We start from the raw sequence: 21,250 nt of genomic DNA on the forward strand, positions 1-21,250 counted from the left end.
ATAGTTTTTCATTTAAGCAAAGTATGCAAGGTGAATTTAGTGACTGGCAAGTGTGCCAGTCAACAATAGGTGTCAAATTTTTACCCGTTAAATACTTGTAGTATGTAGCCAATGATGTTTTATTTGGATTTAGGAAAGAGCTTTTGTGGCCTGTGTACTCGTATCTCTATTTAAAGGTATTACTAGTTTAGCCGATGTAGGATTTGCAAGTGGTGGGGTCTTCCTTGGCTCTAATATTAGCTTGGTAAATTGCAGAGGTTGTGAGACATTTTTCCTTAAGGGGGCATTTGGATTTATTAATACAGTGCCACGTTTTTGTTTTGTTCCCTAAATTTTGTTATGTGTTGTTGCTTAAAATTTTATTATTATGGTTTTGTATTATCTTTTCTAAGTTATTGCCCCAACTGTAGCTCAGTTTGATGGTGTTTGTGTTGAATATTTTGTGGAGCATGTTGCTGGGGTGTAATTTAATAAGATTAATGAATTTTCTTTTTAGAGATAAAAAAAAATTATATACAAAGTTTTAAAACTATCTGTATGTTATCATGTTAAAATTAGTTAGAAATAAATATTATCTTATAATACCTTTAAATATTGTATTTGTAATTGTAATTGCAATACAAATACAATATTACAAATACAATATTTAAATGTATTATAAGATAATATTTATTTCTAACTAATTTTAACATGATAACATACAGATAGTTTTAAAACTTTGTATATAATTTTTTTTATATCTTTTAATAGACTTACTTTCCATGACTCAATTAACTCTAGGACGCGCATATAATCTCCATTTTCTTTCCCTTCTCTTTCTCAGAGATTCTAGACTAATGAAACCATATGACAGGCAGCGGATTGTCACTCTCTCCTTTTTTCTTTCTTCTTCTCTTTCCCTTACGCGCTCTTTATTCTATTTCCTTCTCTCTATATCCGTATATTTCTCCCTCTTCTTCCTAGGTTAGTAAACGCGTGTCAAGGCATTTACGTGTAAAAACGTGCATATTTAGGGGCGTGTGTGTGTGTATGTGTGTGTGTGTGCGTGTGTTTGTTGCGTGTGTGTGTGTGTGTGTGTATCTGTGGTTACATCGAGCTACCATACAGCCGTTTATAAGTGTCATAATGTTTTTGTTGTTGTTTCTTTAAAAAAATCCCTCCCACCCTCTCTATAAAATGTATTAAGTAGATTACTACTACCACCCCCTCTGGTTTTTTGACGGTCGAGGCCCGATTCTTTTTCTTTCTTTATTTCAGTATCAAAAATGTAATTGTCTAGTTTAGATGCTTGAAAATACCATAAGGTTAAAATAAATTATTGCATCGACAATTATGTAATTTCCGTGTTATATTTTTATGTTATTGCTCTGTTTACCACATTGAGCTCTCATACCCGGATTTCCTCCTGGAATTATTCCATTATAACACTATATATATATATATATATATATATATATATGCGTGTGTGTGTATATGCGTGTGTGTGAGTGTGTATGTGTACGTGCATGGGTGTGTGCATGTATGTATGTATGCATGTCAGGTTATATCATATGCTACTGGTACCATGTAACCCAGTACTACCTGCCTCATGGTCGGGTCACCGGCGACTAAACTGGTTCCCCTACCAGACTTGTTTGGTGAGGAGGGTGGCTAGTTTCCCTGAAGGATTAAAAACAAGACTTCCAAAGGGCGAACGAACCCTTTTTCGGAGTCAACGACCAACTAGCGCCGTGTGTGTTTGTGTGTATGTATGTGTGTGTTGGGGTGGAGAGGGCTCCCATAAGCCGTGGTGAAGGCAACCTTTCTAGGAGAAGCAAATCTCTGATTTAAAAAATCATAAAGCGGGAGACCAGTACACGCATTAAGCTGGTCTGCAGTTTAACTTGTTGCTGGCTATTTTGCTCTTGCTTGTTGCTGGATCTCAACATTTTGAACCGAGAGAGAGAGACTTAGCTGTCGTACAAAGCTAAAACTATGTAACATCATTTGTGTATAGATATTCCCTCGAGCATTTGTCTATTAAAATGGTCCTGTGACGATGGAAGTCCTTTTTGGGCTCACAGACTAAGTGTCCTAGGCAGTGGCACTCGTCTGACAAGACGTTGCAATCATCATCATCATGTATGTATGTATGTATGTATGTATGTATCATCAGTTTCTGATCAGAGCAAGGCCAAGTTACTAGTTTACCGATTGCGGTGTTAAATACTCAGGGATGAGCAACATAACCGCCACATATCTTTTATATATATAATAATAAATAATTACCTTTCTGACATTTTCTATAAACGGGTAATTGTTTGCAGACTCTCTCGCCCATGCATGCAACTGAAAGTGAAAATATGTTAGAAAAAGTTATTTTAATCAAAATGCCTTTCTTTTCATGCCACAATTCAAAACACTTGGAAGGGCATATAATTTATAACTTATTATTTGAAAAAAAAAAAACAAAAAAAAAACACGAGTAAATTCATCATACAAATCTTTCAAACTGTTCAGTAATAGAGTCGTTAAATAATTATATAGGCTTATATTTTTATGAAAATCGCTCAAGACAACGCATGAAAAGATTATTAACGTAGACAATAGACTTTAGTAAAGATAGTTAATATGGATTGGTTTCTTCATAAATATGTTTGAAAATTAATAATAGTAATAAGATTGGTATTTACTGCAAAGCACGTGCACGTATTCTGAGTCAACGGGCTTAAAACTTTTTCTCATTTTTAACTGGCTAGAAAGTCTGGAATATATATATATATATATATATATATATATATATATATATATATATATATATATATATATATATATATATATATTCCAGACTTTCTTTAAGAAATCCGTTTCTTATCGTTGAGCATTTTCAGTTGAATTAAAAGTCGGTCAATTTAGCTCTTATGCGTAGATCATCGTATAACGATTAGATCACTGTCTGACTGATGTAAATGAACACTTAAAATTAAGATGTTTAAAATTCAGCATTATTTCAAGCGGTTAATGGTAGCCGAATGGATTAGGTCTCCGCTAATCGAGCCAGAGATGTCTCGTGATGCGGGGTTCGAATCGTTCGACTGGTAGTAATCGTGACACCCTGCACTGAAGATTCCCGAAAGGATGAAACACTAGTGTCTGTAGGTATTTAATTATTATAGTAGAAAATAATTATATATATATATATTTAGCCAGTAGAGTTTAGTTTCCTAGAAGTACATCCAATGAGACAACATGTGTCTACCAAAGAGTGCTCAATGAGTGAACAGAGCAGTCTGTGTAGATTAATTGCCTACATATGTTCAGCTCTTACTATGTATTCAGCACTGTTGAAGTAAATACTGAAAATTTACGCATAAAATTGCATTTTCGTGTATTAATTTATGCTTTAATTGATTTAGATTAAATGAAATAGTCATATATATATATATATATATATATATATATATATATATATAAGTAAAAGTTTAAGTTACTGAAGTAAAACAAGTCAAAAGGTATCCTGGATAAAACGAATACCAATTTCATAATGTATTATCAAGTCTCCAGAATATATTTCAAAGCTTGAGTTAAGTTAATCTAAATGATCGATAATTTATATGAATCAGAACTTCATGGTGTATATTAGAAAAGCTCAAAGCATTAATTTATTATTTCAAATATCTGGAAAATGTCCCAGAAATCAATACTCAACCATGTTTGTTTGTGCGTATTTTATGTTTGCTTCTCATTGATGCTTTACACGTTTCACGCGTTATTTTTTGACCACGGAAGGCTACGAGTTATCAAACTATTATTTACTCATCTGTCTAAAAAAAAAAAAAACATTTTTAGCAGTAAATTTGCACGAACACAGATAAAGTGAATGCTTTTCTTCATCTCAAGATTTATCAACTTTTCAATGCTTTTAATATTATATTGATACGTGTGTGTGTGTTTGAAACGTTTTATATTGAAACACATTATATTGAAATACTGTAGAACAATTAAGTCTTGAAAGAGAATCTATATATCTATAAAAGTGAACGTATCTGTGTATCTGTGTGTCTGTGTACATTTCCCTACGCAATAACTCTGTCAATTTTAAGTCTACAGCCGCGAAATTTGATATACAGGGTATTGAGATTTGGGAAAATCTATATGATCGGTTTTCGGCCAGAAATCTGGCTGTTAAGGGGTCAAAGTTCAACGATTTGACTTTTGAGAACTCTACCAAACTCCTCCGCAACGACAATTTTGGGTCTAAAAAGTTGAAATTTTAGATATAGGTTCGTTGGACATGGATCTAACTTAATAACTTGATTTAAGCCCCAAACAATAACTTTTAAGGCGTCATAATAGTTTGAAAGTGGACCGCTTTTTTTTTTGCTCAACATACACATTCAAACACTCGGGCAACGCTGGGCTGAAATGCTAGTATGGAATAAATCAAATATTTCAACAGATTCTTGTCCAACTAATGTAAATAAATATACATTTCTGTTGCAATAGCTTTTATATTTAGTAGGAGTACGATTAAAGAAAGTGGGAAGGTTCTACTTATAGACACTGGCGATAGGAACTGACCAATCAAATCGAGCCACGTGCTGCTTGCAAGCAATCAGAAACCGAAATAGCACTATAAAAATATTGGATCCTTGAGAACTACCGTATATAATTTTTTTTCGTGTATTTTCTTTTTGCCTACAAAATTTTAAAGCATAAAATATAGGACTTGTACAGATCAGCTACTAACCGAAAATTATTTTCCATCTCAAGGAATTGCACAGATCAGCTACTCACCGAAAATTATTTTCTATCTCAAGGAATTGCACAGATCAGCTACTCACCGAAAATTATTTTCTATCTCAAGGAATTGCACAGATCAGCTACTCACCGAAAATTATTTTCTATCTCAAGGAATTGCACAGATCAGCTACTCACCGAAAATTATTTTCCATCTCAAGGAATTGCATAGATCAGCTACTCACCGAAAATTATTTTCTATCTCAAGGAATTGCACAGATCAGCTACTCACCGAAAATTATCTTCCATCTCAAGGAATTGCACAGATCAGCTACTCACCGAAAATTATTTTCCATCTCAAGGAATTGCACAGATCAGCTACTCACCGAAAATTATTTTCTATCTCAAGGAATTGCACAGATCAGCTACTCACCGAAAATTATTTTCTATCTCAAGGAATTGCACAGATCAGCTACTCACCGAAAATTATTTTCCATCTCAAGGAATTGCACAGATCAGCTACTCACCGAAAATTATTTTCTATCTCAAGGAATTGCACAGATCAGCTACTCACCGAAAATTATTTTCTATCTCAAGGAATTGCACAGATCAGCTACTCACCGAAAATTATCTTCCATCTCAAGGAATTGCACAGATCAGCTACTCACCGAAAATTATTTTCCATCTCAAGGAATTGCACAGATCAGCTACTCACCGAAAATTATTTTCTATCTCAAGGAATTGCACAGATCAGCTACTCACCGAAAATTATTTTCCATCTCAAGGAATTGCATAGATCAGCTACTCACCGAAAATTATTTTCTATCTCAAGGAATTGCACAGATCAGCTACTCACCGAAAATTATCTTCCATCTCAAGGAATTGCACAGATCAGCTACTCACCGAAAATTATTTTCCATCTCAAGGAATTGCACAGATCAGCTACTCACCGAAAATTATTTTCTATCTCAAGGAATTGCACAGATCAGCTACTCACCGAAAATTATTTTCTATCTCAAGGAATTGCACAGATCAGCTACTCACCGAAAATTATTTTCTATCTCAAGGAATTGCACAGATCAGCTACTCACCGAAAATTATTTTCCATCTCAAGGAATTGCACAGATCAGCTACTCACCGAAAATTATTTTCCATCTCAAGGAATTGCACAGATCAGCTACTCACCGAAAATTATTTTCTATCTCAAGGAATTGCACAGATCAGCTACTCACCGAAAATTATTTTCTATCTCAAGGAATTGCACAGATCAGCTACTCACCGAAAATTATTTTCCATCTCAAGGAATTGCACAGATCAGCTACTCACCGAAAATTATTTTCTATCTCAAGGAATTGCACAGATCAGCTACTCACCGAAAATTATTTTCTATCTCAAGGAATTGCATAGATCAGCTACTCACCGAAAATTATTTTCTATCTCAAGGAATTGCACAGATCAGCTACTCACCGAAAATTATTTTCTATCTCAAGGAATTGCACAGATCAGCTACTCACCGAAAATTATTTTCCATCTCAAGGAATTGCACAGATCAGCTACTCACCGAAAATTATTTTCTATCTCAAGGAATTGCACAGATCAGCTACTCACCGAAAATTATTTTCTATCTCAAGGAATTGCACAGATCAGCTACTCACCGAAAATTATTTTCCATCTCAAGGAATTGCACAGATCAGCTACTCACCGAAAATTATTTTCCATCTCAAGGAATTGCACAGATCAGCTACTCACCGAAAATTATTTTCTATCTCAAGGAATTGCACAGATCAGCTACTCACCGAAAATTATTTTCTATCTCAAGGAATTGCACAGATCAGCTACTCACCGAAAATTATTTTCTATCTCAAGGAATTGCACAGATCAGCTACTCACCGAAAATTATTTTCCATCTCAAGGAATTGCACAGATCAGCTACTCACCGAAAATTATTTTCCATCTCAAGGAATTGCACAGATCAGCTACTCACCGAAAATTATTTTCTATCTCAAGGAATTGCACAGATCAGCTACTCACCGAAAATTATTTTCTATCTCAAGGAATTGCACAGATCAGCTACTCACCGAAAATTATTTTCCATCTCAAGGAATTGCACAGATCAGCTACTCACCGAAAATTATTTTCTATCTCAAGGAATTGCACAGATCAGCTACTCACCGAAAATTATTTTCCATCTCAAGGAATTGCATAGATCAGCTACTCACCGAAAATTATTTTCTATCTCAAGGAATTGCACAGATCAGCTACTCACCGAAAATTATCTTCCATCTCAAGGAATTGCACAGATCAGCTACTCACCGAAAATTATTTTCCATCTCAAGGAATTGCACAGATCAGCTACTCACCGAAAATTATTTTCTATCTCAAGGAATTGCACAGATCAGCTACTCACCGAAAATTATTTTCTATCTCAAGGAATTGCACAGATCAGCTACTCACCGAAAATTATTTTCCATCTCAAGGAATTGCACAGATCAGCTACTCACCGAAAATTATTTTCTATCTCAAGGAATTGCACAGATCAGCTACTCACCGAAAATTATTTTCTATCTCAAGGAATTGCACAGATCAGCTACTCACCGAAAATTATTTTCCATCTCAAGGAATTGCACAGATCAGCTACTCACCGAAAATTATTTTCTATCTCAAGGAATTGCACAGATCAGCTACTCACCGAAAATTATTTTCCATCTCAAGGAATTGCATAGATCAGCTACTCACCGAAAATTATTTTCTATCTCAAGGAATTGCACAGATCAGCTACTCACCGAAAATTATCTTCCATCTCAAGGAATTGCACAGATCAGCTACTCACCGAAAATTATTTTCCATCTCAAGGAATTGCACAGATCAGCTACTCACCGAAAATTATTTTCTATCTCAAGGAATTGCACAGATCAGCTACTCACCGAAAATTATTTTCTATCTCAAGGAATTGCACAGATCAGCTACTCACCGAAAATTATTTTCCATCTCAAGGAATTGCACAGATCAGCTACTCACCGAAAATTATTTTCTATCTCAAGGAATTGCACAGATCAGCTACTCACCGAAAATTATTTTCCATCTCAAGGAATTGCACAGATCCTTTTTTTTTTACCTCCATGACTTGTACAGATTATTTCTTCTAAAATTAAACATAGCTTTCAATTCAAAAAATACAAACGAACTTCTTTAATAAAATAGATGTTTTTGAATAGATATTTTATTGGTCCACCGACAAAAGGAGGGTAGACCTGTAAATTCACCCTTGTTCGTTCATCTGTTCGCACTTTTCTCAATAACTACGCCTTGTAATTTTTGAAATGTTGCACAAACATTAAACATTATATGAGTAAAAAAGTAACAGAACGGATTTTTCGGGAAAACTCCGCCCCCCACTAGGGGTGCCTTTCGGGTAAAAATGGCTAAAATTGACACTTTTGTGCCTATTAAAGAAAAATTGATGCCTTGGGTGTTTAAAACTTTCTGAAAAGTTGTAACTAACTGATTTCTATATAATTTTATTTGTCTATACTTCGCAATAACTCTTGGGTGTGCCCCAGGGGCTCTTTTAGAGCTAATAAAAACACTCCATTTTGGAGACTATTTTACCATATTTGTCCAAAATTTTCTGTGTATATCTATTTAGCAGTTTTGCATGGTGCTGAACTCAAATTTGAATATGTTAAGGCCTTGGGGACTTTGGGGGCTAAATGAGGGTGTGCAAATAATGAACTTGTCATTTCTTTTTTTTTTTTTGTATTTTGTTTTTTTGCATGGTGCAGAACTTAAATTTACATATGTTAAGGTCTAAAAATGGACAGTTTGTTCATTTTCACCAGGATTTGACGTCCCCTGGGGACTTTTGGGGCTAAATGGGAGGGAGGAGGGCAAATGCTGAACTTAGTCATTTTTTTATGCCTCGTTCGCTGTGAACTCACGGGGGACAATGTATGATTCACTTGTTATATTTATTTTTATGCAAGTCGCACCAGACAAAACATGGAGCCTCTTGATTAGGATATGTTCGCGACCCGCCATGCTGAGAACTGAAACTGTTACAAAATAACTTTAAGTACATGCACACAATGCCAGAAGAAATATTTTATTCTATACAGATTATATTGACGCTTCGTATTTTCACTGTATGTTTATGTCTACATTAATATTTTTTCTTTTGATCTTTTGTTTATGACTAGCGTCCAACCCAACTCAAGAAATTGTTTAATGACTCACAGAGATCTATGATCAAGTATCAACGTTTGAAACGAGAGAAGTGTTAATCAAAAGTAAACATAGAATACAGACATGTTGACTTTAAACGCTGAAAGGTTGCGCAATAACTTATTACATAATTATGAAAAAGGTACAATTTATACTATTCTCATAGGGTTTATAGTAGCCCTAACAGAAAAATAAAAATTTTAAATATCAAAGACAGTGCTTATAGATTTAAAAGAATGTCATCAAACAAATAATTATAATTTATAATAATTACAACCAAAAATAATAAATAAAAGAAATAAGAGGTATTTTCTCCATTAGAGTTAAAATTAATTGAGAAATAATATGAAATAAATGTTGGCATCTTTCAGTCAACCTCATTTCGTGGAAAAATTATTTCATTCACGTGATAATTTTATGGAAACTGAAGGTTCTTCATCTTTTTTTTTTCTTCCGTTTTTTGATTCATAACGTTTTAGTCTGGTACTCTTTTGTAGTTACAGGAAATTTTCCAACACTGAAATATAATATAAAGTTTGCATTAATTTGGAGAAATATGTAATTACATAACAGCATTTATATATATTGATATATGCGCGCATATATACATATTCATATAAATAAACAAGAATATAAATAGACATAAAAAAGCACGTTGGAAAACGTCTGACGTCACCATATTGAATTTCATATATGTATGTGTGTGTGTGTGTGTGTGTGTGTGTGTGTGTGTGTGTGTGTGTGTGTGTGTGTGTGTGTGTGTGTGTGTGTGTGTGTGTGTGTGGTATGAATTTTTACAGTTATACAGTTTGTCTACATATTTGCAGCCGTAACATTGATAAACAAAAGATATACTTTCATTGGAATTTATAATAATATAATTTCGGACGCATCAAGTCGGAAATTTGAAAACTTAGGCAGTCGATCACCACACGCTTACTGTTAGTGTCCAAGTTTCAAATCTCTATACATGTAGCCAAACTGATGAATCTTAAGAAGACAGAACAGTTGATTTTAGCCTGGAAAATAGTAAATAAATATTTTATTTTAAAAATAGTAATTGATATATCTTCAAAATGTTCACTTACCTCACCTTCCACAACAATGGGCTTTTTACACAAACCACGACAGCATTTCATACCTAGAAAGATGTAAATATTATTTACTTTAGATCATGCTAAAACTTTTGCCGTTATCATCTATCAATTTAGCTTTATAGTAGACATGTTTAACAGCCACACTCATACGCTTTTTACAAAATGATTTGCTACAGTTGATAGCCAATACATTTATGGTGTTTTGAATGTAGCCAGTATAACTAAAAAGTTTTGAATAATACGAAAATCACATGCTAAAGGTTAAAGCTATTATTTGGAGTAAATAATTATAAATAGTTAAAAATATTATTGGAGTAAATAATAACCGCTTTCAAATATACGATGTGCCTTCAATAAGGGTCCATGTTTTTTGTACAGGCATTTAAAATTGTCGTAGTCTCGGAAAATTCAGTATGTTATTGCTATATATCTTTTTAGATGACTGACCAAGTTTTATGATTTCAGGTTCAAATGAACAGCTACAGCAGGAATTGGAATGCACCTTACTAAAGCCTGGTTGCGATAGCTGGTGAATTTCAAAAATGCACTCTGGACGTGAGGACACTTTAGAAGAACGATATACAATGAAATTCTGTTTTAAACTTGAGAAAAATTCCGCAGAAACGTATGAAATGCTTCAGACTGTTTGTGGACCATCTTGTATGAATCGAGCATCAGTTTTTAAGTTGGATGAGAGATCCAAAGGCAGTGAGTCAGTGAGATATGATGAGAGGTGTGGGAGGTCAGGACACCAGAGTTGATTGGCGAAATAAAGAATTTCATGGATAAGGACTGTCGTGTGTCTATAGAGACAATAAGTGCACAATTTCATGTCATTGTGGGAATTGTACACACAATCATCTGTGAGGAACTAAGATGCGGAAAGTTTGTCCCAAGAGTGCTAACTTTAACTCCATACTTGTCACAGGCAATTTGACCAAGATGGGCATCAAAACAGTTCTTCATCCTCCTTATTGTTAAGACCGTGCTCTCTGTGCCTTTTGGTTATTTCCTAAGCCCAAGTAAAACATTGGAGGCTGTCGTTATGAGACAATTGAGGGGATGAAAGAGGGTGTAACGAGGGTCATTGACACGCTCGCACTTCTTTTATGGGGCCTTCCAGAAGTTTGAACGTTGAAACAAGTGCATTGCAGCCGGACGAGATTACTTCAAATGAGACTAGAGTTTCATGTGTGTACTCTCAATAAAAGTGCCCATACGAAAAATGTCTGGAAGCTTATTGAAAGCGCATCGTATCTATTCAGTGACATCATGGATTCCATTCAATCTTGATAGACATTGAAAGAATTAAATGGCAAGGACAAGTCCAAGATGTTTGGAAACAATGCCCATAACCAGTAGAAAGCACTTACAGCGCATATGTATGTGTATGTGTGTGTGTGTTTGTTGAACTCGGACTGTATTTCGAGCGGAACCTTTATTTAGTTCACTGGGGTTAGTTCGCACGAAACCGCAGCGTAATGACGTTCTAAGCTACAATAGTTCTAACCGTCTGTTGAGCGTTGATTGTCAAATCAGTTTCACGGACGATACTATTAATACAATTTCTAATTAATTAGTGGCTGACAGAATGAGAGCAAGCTACCTCCGTTGATTGAAAAGGTGGTTTCGTTCGAAATGACGTAACAATTCCCAAATTTGGCGTAAAGATCCCCAAGTTTTACGAGACGCACCTAAAGATAAACGGAAACTACATTGGCCGAAACTTTGTGAAAATAAGAGAATAAATTCTGAAATGGGAATAGTAATACTAAAAATGAAAATAATGCAAATAACATCAACAACATCTTGGACTTGTCCTTGCCATTTAATTCTTTCAATGTCTATCAAGATTGAATGGAATCCATGATGTCACTGAATAGATACGTGAAACAATAGTAGTGAATCGCTTTTCAGACCATGAGTTGAAGAAGGAAGGCACCTGGTACTGTTAGTTAAATGGAAGGATTTACAGTTTCCACACTGATATACAATTGTGCACTTATTGTCTCTATAGACACACAACAATCCTTATCCATGAAATCGCAGATATCGATGGCCGATCGATGTAATGTATAGTATTATTTGGTGCATATATATATATATATATATATATATATATATATATATATATATATATGAGAGAGAGATAGTAGTAAGTTATAAAAATATATATGGAAGTTAAGCTACACAGAATATCCTGCGTTTCATCCACGCTAGAAATCGCCAGGCTTATGCATAAGATCATCTGTCGTGCTGGGAGAAGTGGAAAACGCTGGCTTCAGGACTCCAGCTGCAAAATCTATCGATGCAACGCACATTTCCCTGGCAGAGAAAGAGAAAATGTAATTTAGAGACATTCTGCACAGAGTTTTGGATGTGATACTTTTCTTTTTTCTTTTTTTTTTTGCACGACAGAACATGTCATTTATGGGACATCGCGAGATACGTCGTCATTAAACGAAGGTTCCATCTTGGAACTTGTTGAATTGTTATGTCACTTCACTGTAGCGTTAAAGGAACATCTTTTCAGCCTACAACGCAGGCAGTCAGATTATATGTTCATACATGTCATCTGGAATACAGAACGAGTTTATTTCTCTTTTGCCAAAACATGTGATTAGAAACTGACACCAAGAATGCAAAGTACTTTGGTATACTTTTTGATAGCACACAAGACGTTTCACATGCAGATCAAATGTCAACAGTAATCAGATATGTACATATCAGCGATGGTGCAGTTGAAGTGCAGAAATCATACGTGGGATTTCTACATTTGAAAGTTAAAACAGCTACTGCATTGACTTACGAGATCCTCGAGAGATTAGAAAACGAAGGACTAGATATTAAATTCTGTCGCAGTCAAGAATACGATAATGGCCGAAATTCACAGTGGTGTGCAATAAAAAGGCTTCTGCAGTCTAAGCATTGAATCAGTTCTGCAAAAACAGTTGCGTTCTTTTCGATAAATTCGGAATCGTTGGGATTCTCTGGTGGAGATTGAATAACTTTGTGTAGTTTTCGTATCATCGTATCATCTACCACAATCCAAATTTAGATTCCGATCCGTCAAAGCAAAATCGATAGCTACGCCCATAACCTGTTAATTTTTTAGCCATTATCTTGAATAAAAATGGAGGTAGTAAATCAAATTGAATAAAAATCAATGCAGTCACGATCTCGAGTCTTGATTAATACTCTAGAACAAAGATGGCGGAATTAGATCGGCAAAGAATCAATGAAGTCTGGATCAGCAGTGGTTCAGTCGTGTCAAGACGGAGACTGATAGGGAAATAATTTGAATCCAAAATTCGATATTTTCGTAATGAGATTGGAAGCTTCTCATTGATTGATTATTCTAACTCGTAGGTATGAATAAGATCGTCTAAATTTTGAAAGTCATACCCCCAACCTTTATCAAAAACATTTTAACAAAGGACATTAATCCAAGTGCCATTTTTACCTTGTTCTAGTCATTCTTTGAACCTTTGTGGGAAACATTCGTTTTCTTACAATCCCTCTTGTGCAACATTTTTTGGAAGTCTTGTTGTACACTTTTTTCGCTCTGCCGACCCATCGCTGGGATGTGTTAGTAAAGTACACGGGTATTACAGTGAAAAGATTGTCCACAACGCGCTGAAATGAACATTCTGGTGCGGTGAAGCCGGTGATACAGAAGTTTAACCAATTTGTGAAAGCGATTGAAGCTGTGTGTGATGTCGAAGGAAGCGACGAGACAAAATGCGTTGTGCACAATCTGCTGTCAGCTATATGCAACTTTTCTTTCGTTGCTTTTTTTTGTTATTCTGGGGTGACGTTTTACAAGAAGTAAACGTACCTCAGAAGTACATGCAAACACCAGGTGTTAGATTAGACATGGTTACTACCACACCAAGGGCTTTCAAGGTCTTTTTGGAAGAGCAACATACCAATGTTGTTGACAATGCCGTCTAGCAAGCCCTTGCAAAATGTGAAGAACTTGATATCTCTACAGAGAGGAGAAACAGAATAAAGAACAAAATGCCAGGAGAGGAGGCAAAAGATGCTGGATTGTCATTGCAGCAGGAGACTAAGAAAGCAGTATCTGAACTGTTTCCATATCGAGTTGAATATCAGAGTACAGGCAGTGAATAACATTTTGTTGATTTTTCTGCCGTTCAGCCAGATGATATTATTTATGCCGACGAGGAAGAAATCGATGTCTGTTCCTTAGCTCATAGCTGTGTATGATGAGCTATCTGAAGAGGACCTTTGCCTAGAAACTCCACGGTTAAGGCGACACCTACAAGCAGACGAAATCAACTTGGAGGAAGCCAAGCACTGGACTATACTCCAATTCTTATAGTTTATCACTAAGTGGGATTTTGATGAGTCATTGCCATATCGTACGTTAGCTGTAAAATTCCTTCTGACAAGATGTGATTGTGGCATCGTGTGAAAGAAGTTTCTCCGAAATGACATTTATAAAAAAAATTACCTTCCATCAACCATGAGCTAGTCGGGACTGTCAGATCTGGTTGTTCTGTCCATTAAGCGAACTTACAAGATAAATAGATTTTGACAATGTCATTGACCAGTTTGTCACAAGGAAAACAAGAAAACATTCATTCTAGGACTATAATATCGAAGGTATGTACCTTCGATATTATAGTCCTAGAATGAATGTTTTGTTTCTTTTGTGAATTGCCATGTTTTTCATTTAAATGTTCTGAAAGTGAACATTTGCTTTTAAAGATCAAAGTACGATGGGGTGTAGCGTTGTATGTAATGTTACGATATTTATTAAAGAATATTTATTGGGATTGTTTTTAATGTAGAGGGTAGGATTGATGGTAATTTTTCTTTTGCTGAAAGAGCAGATGATAACCAGGAAGGTAGAAAAGAGGGTATAGAAGAAGTGGAAGGAAGCTGAGGCCAATGTTGAGCTACCTGGTTCATTATGCAGGCGAAAGGATTTTTGAATTTTTGTCTCCACATGAACTCTGTCAGATAGCTTTTTAATAGTTCCTTATTTGTCCCACATTTTATTTTGTTTCTTTGCTTTCCTTCCTTCCACATTCTATCGACGTGGTTCGTTGTCGCGTGTGTAGTAGGGTCAACAAAGTTTATAAATTCATTATCTTAATTATCTGGAAACTTTAGTAAAAAAAAAAAACTTTATTGAAGTGTGAACTTTGACTAAAAAAATAATTGAATAAAAAATATTCATTAAATTTTTGGCGTTTTCTAACTTGAATTCGATTGACTAAACGGCTCGGCATATCCCGGTTCTACTCGATATATGCCTGGAAACGCTCGTGAAAGTTAAAAAAAAATCGCGGTAACAAAACTGCATAAGTACCATTTTTCTTTCTAATGTAGATTTAAATATAAATCAAAAGATCGTTAACTCACAGTTTCTACTTTTTTCTATTCTTTTTTAAGTTTCTTATTTCTTCTTTTCTTCGTAATTTTTTCCGCTCATTCATTTATTATTCTCATCACTGAATCCTCTTCTATTTTATTTTATTTAATTCGTTTCGTTTCATGAGTTGATAAGGCAGGTCAGCTGTTACGTTTCTTTTTGTTTTCAAACCATCTTTTCTGATTTTACTCACTAACTGATTTTTTTCTTTTTCGGCGTTTCTATTCGACTGCGTTTCTAACGCCCGTTTTCCTTCTTTATAATTATAATTAATTAATTTATTTATTCATCAATTTGCAAAGTGACACGTCATAGTATATACTTATTTTTTCTTCATAAATAGGTTTTCTATGCCCGGTTTTCATACTAATAAATAAGTGTATTATTATTGTGATATTATGAAGTTATATTTTTTAAATCTTTGGATTTGAACTGATGTTTTTTTGTTTTGTTTTTTTCGTATATGATTTTGTCTTTGATTACATGTGTAAGAAGTGACGTACCGATCAGGAGGTAAGGAGAGTCTGCATGAAAATTTAACGATAGCTAAACCATTCAGCATAGGGTCAAAGGAGAGTCAGTGGAGTGACATTTGAGCGGACCGCCCCGGGTGACGTTTACTCTAGCTATGCCACTGGTGTATCATCGTGGTGATTGGAGCGACATGATACAATTCTGCTAGATACTGATAGGAAACTACAATATCAGTCAACAGAGACTAATTACTCTCAACAGAACTAAGAGAACAAGGAGTCAAACTCAAAGAGTCTCTAGAAGACCGAACAAACGAAAGTTTTCATTTGGATTACAAATTGTTAACTGTCGGAATGCCTTGTCAACGATTTTAAGAGTCAACGAGACACGCGTTAGTCATATAGACAATATCTCGTCCTACTCACGAAATGCTTGAGTATCGGTGGCAAAAAAAAAGAATGGGTAGCATCGGTGGTACAAGTACAGCCCTTTACCCGAAGAGAATATCATATGATATAATTTATGTTATATCTATATACCTTCGAATGAATCTGACATTTGAGGATTACAAACATACTCATATTGTGACGTGGAACGAGGTGCCATCCATAATTTTCCAGACTTTTTTTCATACGGGCACTTTTAGTGATAGTACACACATGAAACACTAATCCCCGTAGAAGTAATTTTCTTCCGGCCGCAATGCACTTGTTGTACCGTTCCAAAAACCTCTGGAAAGCCACATTTTTAATTTCAGTAATTGTGTGTACAGTTCCCACACTGATATCAAATTGTGTATTTATTGTCTCAATAAACACACACCAATCCTTATCCATTAATTTTTTTATTTGACCAATCAACTCTGGTATTATGACTTCTTTACTCATCCCATACATTTCATCATCCCTCATAGATTCTCTGCCTTCCTTGAATCTCTTATGCAACTGATGTTTGATTCGTGCAAGATGATCCAAAAAATTTCATTGCATATCGTCCAGATTGCATTTTTTAAATTCACCAGCTGTGACGATCAGCTGTATTCCAATACACAGCTCTAGCTGTTCATTTGAAACTGAAATCATAAAACTTGGTCAGTCATCTCATAAAATGCATAGCAATAACATATTGAATTTTAAAATGGTTACGACAATTTTAAATGCATGCACAAAATTGTCTAGAAATTATTTAAGGCACCCCATAGTTACATTATAACACGGACCCGGCGTTGAGTATGAAAGTCTCCCAGATAAACGAAAGAAACACGAGTTTCTTTTTCAGTTGAAAAAATAGACATTTATTACAGGCCGTTTCCACACCAAGTTGCGTGACACGTATTTTCCAAGCCAGTGACAATATAGTTGCTACTCTCTTTTTCCCCCAACAGATTCAGTCGACAGTTTCTTAGCCTGCCGCTACAATCAGCTGTTATACCTGTAATTTGTTCCACTGTATATGGTCGTCCGAAAATCTTGTTAAATCTTGTTATAGGAGGATAAATTAGCTTTGTATCTTGTTTAAAAGTTCCTGCCATGTCACTACGTAGTTACAAATAACTCTGCCGTGTCGATACGTGCTTAAAAGTCTCTCTCTCTCTGTTTCTCTCTTTCTTTCTCTCTCCCTCTCTCTCTCCGCCACGTCCTTTTATATTTTAATTTTACTCTGTTTTTTTTTTCTTTCCTTTTCCACCGATCCCGCTGTGACCCGCTTGATGTCACGCTTGCACCACGGTTGGATCTTTTGCATACGTGTCGATAGCGTTGTTACAATATATTTAATAGTTTATCGATCATTATGAATGATCGGTAGTAGTGGGACGATTAATCAGAATCGGAATTGGGATTCAGAACAATCGGAATCAATAGATGCATCGGAATATGTATTGGAATAAAAAAAATCTTGTCCATAATTTCATATGTCAAAAACAATTTTAATATATACTTTTTCGATTTTTTTTATAATTTAATTTTCTCTTTTTGCTACTAACGATAACATGATAAAAATTTATTGATTTTAAACCTAATAGAAAAAGAAAAACCTATAAATTACCACCCCTTTAAAAATGTATTTTTTTTTTACATTTGCGAAAATATATGCACATATTACATCGGTTTTACGGTAATTAAAAATTTTTAAAAATCTCTATAGGTAAATATTTAGAGGTTTTAAAAGTATCAGAACTGGATTCGGCAATTATATCGGAATCGGGAATTTAGAACAGAATCGGTAATTGTATCGGAGTCGGTAAAATATTGGAATCGTTACATCACTAATAATCGGTGCTTTACAACAGAAATATTTTCAAATCAATGTCACTTACCATGTCTACATCCTTTGGAACAGGTACATCTCTTGGAGGTTTGACGTCGCAGAGCTGAGAAACACACAAAAAAAGTTCTTTTCATAAAATTATTTGGGGGGAAAAAAAGATTAGGCAGTTGAATTATAAATTTAAGTAAATTTAAGTAAATACCATAAAAATATTACATGTGCTTTTACTACTCCTTATGCATAAGCGAGATACTTCACTAGACTTGGAATCCAAAAGACCAAGAGATCACAAGAAAATATATTATAACATAGTTACTTAATTAGATAGGGAGAAGAAAATTAATTTTCTTTTCTAACTCAAGATATGAGAGATAGAGGAAAAATTAACGGAACACGAATATCAAAGTATCTCATAGGAAAAACCACATGACAATCACAGAAGTTGAGTCCCATGATTCCTGGCAACTTATTTACTTAAGTAAAATGAAAACAAAAGTTTATACATGTGTATGTTAATATCATGAACCATGTGTATATAAATATGTGCGGTGTCTGAATAGTAGTAGTAGTAGTAGTAGTACAAGAAGAAGAAGAAGAAGAACAAGAAAAAGAGGAAGAACAAGAACAAGAAGAATAAAGTACAAAATCAATACCATACTTTTTGAGTATATATGTAAGATACTTCAGTGAGTTACTTCAGGTGTAGTTACTGGAAAGAAAAGAAAAGTTGAAACTGTTATTTATATACATATAGTCATCCACATACATTACTGATTCGCTGCTCATCAGTGCGGCTAGACAGGTAACTACGTCAAGCCAGGATTGAAACCCGACCGTTTATACGGAAGTCAAGTCTCCTAACCACTACGCTATTGGCGGCTGCTGCGTGAGTCATGAGTTTAACGATGTTTTGACATCGTCCGAACTACCTTTGCTCGATTTGTTTACACAAAGAGCACCGCTTATACGCTAATGGTAATTCGTGTATCACTTCTCAATATGCTCAACTCAAGATAAGGCGCATTATAGTCATCCACATACAGTACTGTTTCGCTGTTTCACAGCTCATCAGTGCGGCTACGAGGGGCGTGCAATAAGTAATGGCACTGACCCACTTCCCATAACAGTAGAGCAACGAAACTTGGCACAGTTATTAGTCTTTCTCTACATAGGAACCACTCAGAGTTATGCATTTATCACATCGTTTGATGCAGCTCTGGAGACCGTTTTTGTAGAACATCCCAGGTTGGTCCTCCAACCACGACGTAACTTCAGAAATCAAGGCTGCATCATCTGGGAAACGCTTTCCTTTTAAAAACAACTTCATGGCTGGGAAGAGGTGAAAGTCAGAGGGTGCAAGGTCAGGAGCGTAGGGAGGATGGGGGAGGATTTCATAACCACACGCCTGTGCTTCTGATCTGGCGACCTGCGAGTTGTGGACCGGAGCGTTGTCCTGCAGGAGGAGGGTACCTTTGCTGATCTTGCCCCGCCTCTTGATTTTGGTAGCCTCCATTAATTTCCTCAAAAGCGAAACATAGTAGGCTTCTGTAATTGTGGTAACCTTTGCCAGGAAATCTGTCATCACTACTCCGTCCTGCGGAAGACTGCACCCTTGCCTTCTTTGGAGGTGGTGAGTCCAAGTGCTTTAACTGCATTGACTGGGCTTTGGTCTTTGGATCATCCTGTGTAATCAGTCTTTTGAAAAACTTTGACTCATCTTCTTGGCACATCTCCAAATTCATCCTCGAGCACTCGACGCGTTCTCGCTTCTGGAATGGTGTGAGCAACCTGGGAATCCATCTGGCAGACACCTTATGCATATGCAAATGGTCATGAATGATAGTTTCCACAGACCCTGTACTAATCTTGACATCTTGGGCTATTTGGCGAATAGTAATGCGCCGATCTTCAAAAATGCCAGCCTCAACTTGACGAACAGATGCCTCATAAATGGCAGAAGGGGGGACCAGGTCTGGGAGCTGTTTCCACAGACTTCCGGACATGTTTGAATTCACGATGCCAGCGTTTTACAAGGTCATATGATGGGGCATTATCACCATAAGTTTCTTTCATTTCATCAAAAGTCTCCTGTGGTGTGCGTCCTTTCAAATACAAAAACCGGATCACTGCTCGACATTCAAGAGGCTCCATTTCACACCTGACTCAGTTCAAACACCTGTAAAACAGAAACTACAATTAGTTCAGAGCTTTAATTTGCCACATAACCCGTAGAGATATAAATCATTGCATATGAAAAATTTCAGCTAGATCAGACAACTGGAAGTGGGTCAGGGGCATTACTTATTGCACGCCCCTCGTGTATATATATATATATATATATATCTGTAGAAATATATTTTCTTATAATATATACCATTCCTTATTTAAGAAGTTCAATGTAATTACAGAGCAATATAGAGAACATATGACAAAAAACTATATTTCAAAATTCATGATGTTGACCATCTTTTAATTTATTCCTTTAATTCAGTTGACTTTTACAATTCTTGAGAGTATGTTTCAGACAGATACTGTCAAGAATTGTAAAAGTAAACTGAATTAAAGGAATAAATTATAAGATGGTTAACATCATGAATTTTGAAATATAGTTGTTTTCATTTATTCTCTCTCTCTCTCTCTCCCTATATATATATATATATATATGTATATATATATATATGTATGTATGTATGTATATATATATATATATATATATATATATATATATATATATATATATATATATATATATATATATAGCGTATTTATAATATTCCGAGTTTTATTATGTTCAAATAAGTGAAAACACGGTAATGGTTCATATACCAATAAGGTTTAAATCAGTATAAGATGATCTCATTTGTAAGCTTAAAAATTACCATTGTTTTTTTTTTGTTGTTGTTTTTGTGTTGTTGTTTTTTTGTTGTTGTTTTTTGTTGTTGTTTTGTTGTTGTTGTTTTTTGTTTTTTTGTTTTTTTGTAATCGAGCGTTCATATATTGTTTTCACAAAATCAAGACAATAAGGGTCAGATTCATAGCAACAATTTTTGTATTTCATTGTACGTTA

The 21,250-nt window shown here is 35.1% G+C and overlaps 1 protein-coding gene and 1 long non-coding RNA gene across 2 annotated transcripts in view; both read right to left on the bottom strand.

Moving 5' to 3' along the window:
• LOC145245703 (uncharacterized) overlaps window positions 1-21,250 on the bottom strand; it is a 45,149-nt gene that overhangs the window by 9,423 nt on the left and 14,476 nt on the right. Inside the window, exons 3-5 of the long non-coding RNA XR_013863016.1 lie at window positions 18,233-18,286; window positions 10,034-10,081; window positions 2,269-2,328 (exon numbers count right to left, since the gene is read on the bottom strand). This is a non-coding gene — a long non-coding RNA (uncharacterized LOC145245703). The remainder of the gene's footprint in view (window positions 1-2,268; window positions 2,329-10,033; window positions 10,082-18,232; window positions 18,287-21,250) is intronic.
• Window positions 10,108-21,250, bottom strand: part of LOC145245617 (matrilin-1-like) — a 94,110-nt gene continuing 82,967 nt past the window's right edge. The window contains exons 8-10 of the mRNA XM_080107185.1: window positions 18,233-18,286; window positions 13,967-14,025; window positions 10,108-10,258 (exon numbers count right to left, since the gene is read on the bottom strand). Of these exons, the coding sequence (XP_079963311.1) occupies window positions 10,108-10,258; window positions 13,967-14,025; window positions 18,233-18,286 (264 nt within the window). The remainder of the gene's footprint in view (window positions 10,259-13,966; window positions 14,026-18,232; window positions 18,287-21,250) is intronic.

The sequence above is a fragment of the Euprymna scolopes genome, chromosome 23 (assembly GCF_053919585.1).
Source record: "Euprymna scolopes isolate OS-2025 chromosome 23, ASM5391958v1, whole genome shotgun sequence".
NCBI classification, from domain to species: domain Eukaryota; kingdom Metazoa; phylum Mollusca; class Cephalopoda; order Sepiida; family Sepiolidae; genus Euprymna; species Euprymna scolopes.